General features: G+C 44.7%; 1 protein-coding gene across 1 annotated transcript in view; it reads left to right on the plus strand.

Moving 5' to 3' along the window:
• The window catches only part of ATP7A (ATPase copper transporting alpha), a 32034-nt gene extending 24500 nt beyond the window's left edge, over positions 1-7534 (plus strand). Inside the window, exons 19-23 of the mRNA XM_064713063.1 lie at positions 229-371; positions 667-870; positions 1394-1511; positions 2446-2548; positions 4176-7534. Coding sequence (XP_064569133.1) covers positions 229-371; positions 667-870; positions 1394-1511; positions 2446-2548; positions 4176-4452 — 845 coding nt within the window. The 3' untranslated portion in view covers positions 4453-7534. The remainder of the gene's footprint in view (positions 1-228; positions 372-666; positions 871-1393; positions 1512-2445; positions 2549-4175) is intronic.
• The last annotated feature ends 1721 nt before the right edge of the window (positions 7535-9255 follow it).

The following is a 9255-nucleotide window of genomic DNA, read 5'->3' on the forward strand; positions in this document are numbered from 1 at the left end:
GTTGGGCATAATAATACAATGCAAAGACTTCAAAGAAAGCAAGAGAGAAAAAAGGAGTTTTTATTTTATTGTGGTTGGACAGTCCATATTCTATCTTGCTGCCTTAATACCTCTTATCATCCCACCCTTTACTGTCAGTATGAACTGGTTCTGGAACTGGACTTACTGGGGGAAGTTAGTTTAAATGGATACAGCTCTTCATTACAATCGCTTTCTTTCTGTTTTCAGGAGTGCTCTGTGGCTTGATAGCTATTGCAGATACTGTGAAGCCAGAGGCTGAGCTGGCAGTGTACACTTTGAAGAGCATGGGCTTAGAAGTTGTCCTCATGACTGGTGACAACAGCAAAACAGCCCGGTCCATCGCCTCCCAGGTGGGCTGGGGCTGCCTTCAGCAGGAAGGGTGGTGTGGCATGTTCATATTGCTGGTGGCTGCTCTGCTGTGAAAGATGGTAGTTTTAAGAAATCTGGAATCAAGATTGCAAGAAGCTTTTGAATGGAAGTAATATCAGCTCTAAATTCAGAGCTGTTTTCATGTCATCAGCTGGGTTTGCTCTTTAGCTCATGAATGATAAAATGGGTTTCACTCTTCCTGGCCACATCATTCCAGGCAGGAGCTTTGACAGCTGCTGAAAAAGCTGTGTCCTCTCTCTCTCTCTCTCTGTTCAGGTTGGCATCACCAAAGTGTTTGCAGAGGTTCTCCCCTCACACAAAGTGGCCAAAGTGAAGCAGCTGCAGGACGAAGGGAAGCGCGTGGCCATGGTTGGAGATGGGATCAATGATTCCCCAGCCCTGGCCATGGCCAGCGTGGGCATTGCCATTGGCACGGGCACCGATGTGGCCATCGAGGCAGCTGACGTGGTGCTCATCAGGGTAAGAAATCAGAGTTCAAGGCAGGAGGGGTCAGAGGGCCCAGGGGGTGTTGGGTGTGCAGGGGTGCACAGTCCCCATCAGCTGGAGAACTGGAGCAGAGATTGTCTTCACTGTGTTTAGTGCAGTGATTATCCCATGAAAGAAACTCCCACATTTTCTGGGTACTGCACATTTTGGGGTAATTCAAGTTTGAGAGTGGCAAAGGAAGACAAAGTGACCTGTCCTTTGGCAAACAAAATTACATTTGGGTAGCTCACCATGGCACCTCCAGGGTTACAGGCACTTCTCCCTACACATCAGCTGCTCCCTGGCAGACTGTGGTCAGTGTTTGGAGCTGTCCTGGGAGGGGCTTTGGACATTACTGGGATTGTGATGGATTGGCCTGAGCAGAGCAGCCTGCAGAGGGCTCCCTGTGCTTAGCCTGTTCCCTGCAGTGCACTGCAGTGAGCTGTAACACAAGTGAGGACACCACCTGTGTGCTTTCTGTCCCTCTCAGTGCTCCAATGAACATTTTCACTTGCAGGATGACCTGATGGATGTGGTAGCAAGCATAGATTTGTCCAGGAAAACTGTGAAGAGGATCCGGATCAACTTTGTCTTTGCTCTAATTTATAATCTCATTGGAGTTCCCATAGCTGCAGGTGTGTGAGTGCTGCCTGCACTAATTGGATTGGGCTCAGTGAGTAGAAGATTGCAGTGATTTACTGTTGGCTGGGAGAGTTTCCATTGTCTTTATTTCTGGCTGTCAGTAAGGGCAGAGTTCTCTGCCTGGGGATGTTGCAGTGGGATATCTGTGATGATGCCTCAGGGTTTAGCTTTTATATTTTTCAGATTCTGTGCTGTTTTAGTGTGGAGTTCTGAGCTTCATGTTAAGTGTTGGTGAGCTCTCTTCACAGAGTAGGGAGACAAAGCAATTCTTTTTCTAGCTGGGGACCAAGGACAAATGATCCAAATCTCAGGCCCAAAAAGCATTAACGATGGTGAATTGAAGAGTGAAAAACAGGAAGGATTGGACTGCATGGGCTAAAGCTGTAATTGGACAATTAACTCCAATATGCAAATGGAACAAAACTTATAAAAGTGAGAGACCCTGTGACCAAGTCAGGGATTTTTGTGACCACTTTGGTTCATCTTGGGTGTGGCCCTTGCTGGGCTCTTGTGCTGCCCAAGGTGCACCCATTGAGGCCTTTTAATAAATCCCTGCTTTATTCTTTAGCTTTGTCTGGCCTCTCTTCTAGCTCAGCCTTCTCAGGGCATGAGTGAGCTGTCTCCTCCCACACTATGGATCTGCTCAGCACATCAGAACAGCTTCAAGATAAAAGGTTTATTGAAAGAGCCTGATCCTGTGGGCAAGCAGGTGGGCAGGACATGCCCCTTCTGAGTTTCAGGCTGAAGTTCTAGTTGAGATAAACCACAAATCCTTATGTATTAAATATTGGTCATTTACACTAAAATCCCATTTACTAACAAATTAAAAAACAACTATAACTGGTCAGTCTGTTTGAAATTGTATCTGTTAATATGTGAATAATGCAGTGTTCCTGCTCTGAACTTTCTGCTGATGTAATTTTCTAGGTGTCTTCCTGCCCATTGGTTTGGTTCTGCAGCCCTGGATGGGATCTGCAGCCATGGCTGCCTCCTCAGTCTCTGTTGTGCTTTCTTCTCTGCTCTTGAAGATGTGAGTAGGAACAGTCTTGTGGTTTGTAACTTGGATTTGAAGTTCAGGTCTTTTACTTTGAGTGACATAAAATAAATGTGGGACTGTGAGAGCTTTTGAAGAGCAGTTCACAAGTTAAGCAGACAGCAATGTTTAGAAACATGTAATTTCTAATGGGAAGAGATGTACAAATCAGAAGTGCTCAGAATGGGAAATTCCTTAATTGTTGTATTTGTGGGGTGCCCTGTGGCAGGAAGGAAAGATGAATTTGACTCCATGTTCTTAGAAGGCTAATTTATTATTTGATGTTACTATATTATATTAAATACTATACTAAACTATACTAAAGAATACAGAAAGGATACTTGCTGACTGCGAAAAAGATAATAATGAAAACTTGTGACTCTTTCTGGACACAACTTGGCCCTGATTGGCCAATAAGTCAGAACAATTCACATGAAACCAATGAAACAATCTCCAAACACATTCCACATGTGAGCACAACACAGGAGAAGCAAATGAGATAAGAATTGTTTTCCTTTTTCTCTGAGGCTTCTCAGCTTCCCAGGAGAAAATCCTGGGCCGAGAGATTTTTCAGTAAATATGACTGTGACACTTAAAGACCTTTGTGTGTTTGTAAGAAATCTTGCTGGTCAAATTATAAATGTCTCTGACTTGTGCATAATCAGTTCATATTTCAGTGTACTTCAACTTCAGAGGTATTGATGTATTATTGGAATAATTACCAGTATAGCCAGACAGGACGTGCCTGAGCTTGTCTGGTCCTTGCTGCTTGACCAAACAGCTGCACAGTGGTGTTTCACCCCACAGACACTTTTGGCTGGTGGGTGTGTGGTGTTTCACCCCACAGACACTTTGGGCTGGCTGGGTGTGTGGTGTTTCACCCACAGACACTTTTGGCTGGCTGGGTGTGTGGTGTTTCACCCCACAGACACTTTTGCCTGGCTGGGTGTGTGGTGTTTCACCCCACAGACACTTTGGGCTGGCTGGGTGTGTGGTGTTTCACCCCACAGACACTTTTGCCTGGCTGGGTGTGTGGTGTTTCACCCCACAGACACTTTTGGCTGGCTGGGTGTGTGGTGTTTCACCCCACAGACACCTTTGCCTGGCTGGGTGCTGCACTGGGCCCGTGGGGACAAGGCCAGGCCTGCAGGAGCTCTGGTGGAGGTGGGATGGAGCTTCCCCCCATAACAGGGGCTGCTCCTCAGGTTCCCCTCTGTGGAGAAGCTTTAAGGGGATGGTGAAGGAGAGGAGTTGGTTCTGATGGAGGGTTTGGATCCAGAGCTTTATTCTGGCCCACAGGCCTCTGAATGCAGCACCAGCTCCAGCAGAACTCCCTGAGCCCGTGGTGGTTGCTGTTCCTTTGAACCCCAGTGAGAAGGGGAGGGAAAGGGTAGGGAGCCACTAACCAGGTACATTTTGTGGGACAAAGGACACCTGGATGGCCCAATGTCCCCCCAGGGGTAGAGAGCATCCTTTGAATCTGCCAATCACTGATGCCCTTCAGGAATGCCAGGACTGACAGACAGTGCTGGAATGGGGTAGGAGAGGTGACTGAGACACCTGGCAGGGGATTATCAGGGAGGGATCCAAATGCAACAATACATTTTGGTTTTTCCTTCCCTAGGTACCAGAAGCCGAGCTCAGAGAAGCTGGAGTCCCGTGCCCGTGGCCAGCTGAGGCACAGGAGCCCGTCAGAGATCAGCGTGCACGTGGGCATCGAGGAGAGCGGGGCTGCCTCCCCCAAGCTGAGCCTGATGGATCGAATCATCACCTACAGCAGGGCCTCCATCAACTCCCTGCTCTCAGACAAGCGCTCCGTCAACAGCATCGTCCTCAGCGAGCCTGACAAGCACTCCCTGCTGGTGGGGGACTTTGGGGAGGATGATGACACAGCCTTATGAAACACTCGCTCCTCCCGCCCCACTGAGGCAAAACAAAAATACCCTGAAGCAAAAAACACAACCAAAACAGCTCTTGTGAGGTCTGGGCGTGTCCTGATCCTTGTGGAGGTCTTCTGGATGCATTTCTTCTCAGTGTAGAGGTGGTTGTTGCAGTGACTTTCCAGAGTCTTTTGTGGTTTTTAATCTAGACTTACCAAAAATATCTGGTGCAGGGCTGTTGATGCTCATAAACAGGGCTGTGTTCCCATTCCATGGAGCTTGCAGTATAGCATTTATTTTGGCAAATTGTCAAAATACAATTAAGGAAGCAGAAACTGATTTCCCAGCCTTATACCAGGCTGTTTTATGCATAGTGGAGTTCAGTACTGTGTGAAAAAATTATGAATTTGCATCTGCAAAATCCTGAGGTTCTGTTTGCAGAGAGATGTGCCTTACTTCAGAACCCTCTCACTCCCACAGCCTGCCTTCTGCCAGAAATGGGTCCTCTCAAATGCCTCTTCTTGTTGTCAACATCTGGTGCCAGCTTTCCACACTCCAGGCTTCAAATCATCTCCATGGGATCCAGATTCCTGCGTGGCAGCAAACAGGGAGGATTGGGGCCATCCCCTCAGAGCTCTGCACGTCCTGCCCTGAGACTCTCTGCCTTCATGAAGGTTTGGGCTTGGGAGGTTTGCTCATTCCCAGCCTCTCCTAAGCCAAAAACTCCTGCAACACCTGAATGCAATATCAGTGTGAGCTGGCTTTAGCCAAAGTGTTCAGCTTTAGGAAGGAGCAGTGCTCACCACCAGGATCTACTGGCACTACTCCAGTGAACCAGGGGAGTTTGTCACAGACTGCTTTAAAGTCTTTACAGTTCAGGCTTTGCTTGAAAAGTATTCTAGGAATGGCCCAGCATCACTGCATTGGTTGATCCAAACCCCCTCTGCTTGTTCTGTGCAGATCCAGGCATCAGGAATTCAGACAGTTGTCATTTGTTATTGAACTGCAATATCAAAATGCAGCTCTTGATCATGAAATCATTAATATAAAAAATATCCTCAGTGAGAAAGAGATGTTCATCAGCAGTGGCTGTTACCTGTTTGTTACTCACTGAACCTTGCTGAGGCAGTCATTGGTAGGAATTGCTGGGTTCAATAATGATGAATTTTATAATGGAGTGCAGTCCATGATGTAAATGTGTACCAGTTGTGCTTGTAGAGGAGAAATACTCAGTGTGGTGGAGACAAAGAGATTCTCTTCAATGTTCTGCTTTTTAACTCAAAGCCTGATGTCAGGCCATAGACTGTGTATGTAAAAAGTCCTGAGTAAACAGCTCTTGCATTTTATCTGAGAACCACCAGAAAAATCCCATTGTGTGAGAGCAGGGCTGTGCTGGGGATGTGCTCATGAGGAAATCAGGGTACCTGTATTGCAGAGAGGGGAGCAGTATCATGTGCTGCTGGTTCAAGAAACAAAATATTTCTGTAGCTGGATTTGGGTTCTTAATATCTCTACATGAATACAGAGTATTTTTATAAATTAGATTACACCTGTATGTAATATGTGGTGTTGTTCCGTGCTGAGATCTATCACTGCACAGCCATTCCATGAGGTTTTGTTCTCTGTTTGCAGCAGCAGAGCTGTTTTTACAAAGCAGATTGTTACCCAAAGTTGTTTGATGTGTGAGGATGAGTTTTAGTGCTTCACAATCATGCAGAGATTTCAGCTGTCTTGTTTATCCACCCTCCTTCTCTGTGTTCCTGGCACATTGTGCAGGTGCAAGGGAGGTATTTCCATATTTCTGTCTGTGCTCTGGGTGGTCTCAGCCACTCCTTCAGTGCTGGCTTGGAAATGCCACATCACCTCCCACTGCAGCAAACAGGGAGGTAATTCAGGGCTGAATTCCTGGTTAGTAAACAAAGCAGCATTAAGAACTTGTTAAACAATTTCCAGATATATTTTTAGAGCACTTTCCTTTCATTGTCCAAATGCTGTGTAGGTTGAATGTTTACAGCTTTACCTCCAACTTTTTCCCAACACAGGTATTTTTCTAGGCTTTATCATTTTCTGTGAAACTCAGTGTTTGATCCAGGTACAGCAAAATAAGGCTCTTTTTCCAAAGCAGGACACTTCAAGAGGTGCAGGATGATTATCAGGGAGTGAGAACAGCAGCTGCTGCCTGGGGAGATGTGAGAGCAGCTTGCAGGGACAGCCAGAGGATCAGGCTCTGGGGAGAGGAAATAACTGAGCCCAAGGTGGTTGTGATAAACTCAGATTTTTTGAAAGCAGGTTGTCTGTCCAGCACTCCCCAAGGGTGAGGTAATGACTTCTAGGATGTTTATCTTGAGATTAAAATATTACAAAAGGTGCTTTATGTTGAAGAACCAAAATCCCTTTCTGTTTGAATGTACAGTGCAAGTGGAATCATGTGTGGGAGCTCAGTGTTTTCCCAAATGTAAATGTTTTAATGTGTAAATAGGTTGCTTCTGTTGGAGACAGTTTGGATTCAGAAATTTAAACTATCACATGGAAACACTCAGTTACAAACAATATTGTATTAGTCCTTTGTCTATTTTATTGTTTTCTGTGTCTAGCTATTTATAAACCTGTGCTCTATTTAATAAAAAAGTACATATGCTCCAGGCTTTAAAAGTTACTCTTTGAATCTTACCAAATTTACTATTAAAAGAGTTTTAACTTGAAATTTATAAAAAAAAAAAAAATAATGTGAAGTTGCCAGAACACAGTGGAAGCAAGAACACACTTTTATTTATTCAAAACTATGCTTTTTTTTTTTTTTTTTTTTGCTTAGAACTTCCAACAAAATGTTTTAAACTGGACAACTTCTGTTATTCAGTTTTAGGGATGAAGAATGAAGAAGTGAATGCTGGTTGGAACGTTAATGTAGGGCTGTTACAGTTCTTTGCATCTCAGAACATGTTGTCTCATGTTTCCTATTCTTTTAAGGCTGTGCCTCCATCATTCTAATGGCAATTACAAGCTCTGTAATAAAAATGTAGCATCCAAAGGCTGGTTTAAAGCATGTTCTTTCATCTCCTTTCAGTATCTGTAGCTGTCTCAGCAAAAGGCCAAGGATTGGGGTTTAAGTGTAATTCCAGCTCTGCTAAACACAACCTTGAGCAAACGCTGAGCCTGTAGAGCTGGGGGCAAGTGGGGCTGGTGAAAGTTGGGAAATTGTGGAACAATCTCGTGTAGGAGCATCCCTGTGTCAGCAAATGGGGGAAGAGCAGAGGCTGCTGGAGCTCACACAGTCAGAAGTGTCCCAGGACTGAGGTTTGGAACATCTCCAGCCCTTTGGGCAGGTGTTTCCTTCCAGGGGTCACTCACCCTTACAGTAAAAATGGGGTTTCTTGTGTTGGGATGAAATTTCCCATTTTGGTTTGTGCCAATTAACCCTTGTTCTGTCACTGGTTTTACTGAGCAAATCAGGTTCAAGTTGTATCCAAGTGTTTCCAAAATGAGGAATTTTACTTTTCCTTAAGATCCAACCCTGTGATTTCATCCTCTTAGCCTGCCTCAGGCCTAGCATGCCCCATCAGGTGTGGAAACCCACAATTTTAGCGCTGGTTTGGAAAATGCAGGTTTGTTACACAAAAACAGAAACCAAAATACTTGGAACTATTTAATTTAGGCCTTGAGTTATTTTGAGTTAAGGCAGTGTGTGAACCTTCTCATTTCAAATGGAACTTTGTTGCAGCTCAGACTGAAATAAAAATAAATAATTTTTAAAAACAACCTCATTAAGAAGCCAGGAGGCCCCACAAACTATGGACTAAGTTGTGATACAAAAATCTGCATTTGTCTGGCCAACACCCTCTACTGTGATTCAAGAAACATCAACTTTAATATTGAACTAAAAATTCAGACTCTCCTGGAATTTGAAATGTCTCTCCTTTCCTGAAACCTGACAAGTCAGTGATGTTTCCTAAGTGCAAAGGAGAGCTGTCTCATAGTCAATTATGATTCAAGCCCCTGATTTCAGTTTTTACTGAGCTCAGTTTGGTAGAGCCTCGCCTCCCTTGGTGGCAGTGAGGATGGGTGAGGGGTGAGCAGAGCTCTCATTCCATAGCACTGTTTTGTTAGGGAAATATGGGTAAATTATGCCATCAAATTGAGGTTCACTCTACATTGTAAAAATCAGTGGAACCAATACCACCTTTAAGGGCTCTGATAGAAAATGATGCTGTAGATAATGGTAGGATTCATGTTCATTTAAAACTGTCTGTGGCACTAGAAGGACAGAGCAATGCTGTGTTCCTGCAGCCTGCCACAGCCAGGGTTAACACTGGAGCCTCTGCTGCCTCAAGCATCACCTTTGCAGGCTTCATGGAATCCATTTGCCATTTTACCAGACTGCAGTTCCTGCGTGGATTTTTGATGCTTTCAGTTCAGGGTGGCTACATCATCTTTTAAGATACTCTTTTATTTTTTTTTTTTTTCTTCTTAAGTAACATTTTTAGAGCACATCTCTGCAGAGCAGTATGACAAGCCCTTAAGGTCAGACACTGATTCCAAATTCAGCATCTGCCTTGATAGCAGAGCTGTGCTATGGGCAGTGTGAGGGGTTTTTTTCTTCCAGTTGACCGGACAGTTTCAGTAGTAGCTGTCAATTTGTGCCATGTCTGCTTGGTCATGAAGGAAAACTGCTGACCAGGTAAGATTGGCTTGCCTGTATCCCATCAAACACATCTCTAAATAATTTTTTATGGAGAGCTGTACACACACACAAACTTGGGTGCAGGAAAAAGAGACACAGAAGATTCTGAAGCAATTTTTAATTAACGCCTCATTCAATTTCATGCG

This window comes from Zonotrichia leucophrys, chromosome 4A, assembly GCF_028769735.1.
Source record: "Zonotrichia leucophrys gambelii isolate GWCS_2022_RI chromosome 4A, RI_Zleu_2.0, whole genome shotgun sequence".
In the NCBI taxonomy this organism is placed as follows: Eukaryota; Metazoa; Chordata; class Aves; order Passeriformes; family Passerellidae; genus Zonotrichia; species Zonotrichia leucophrys.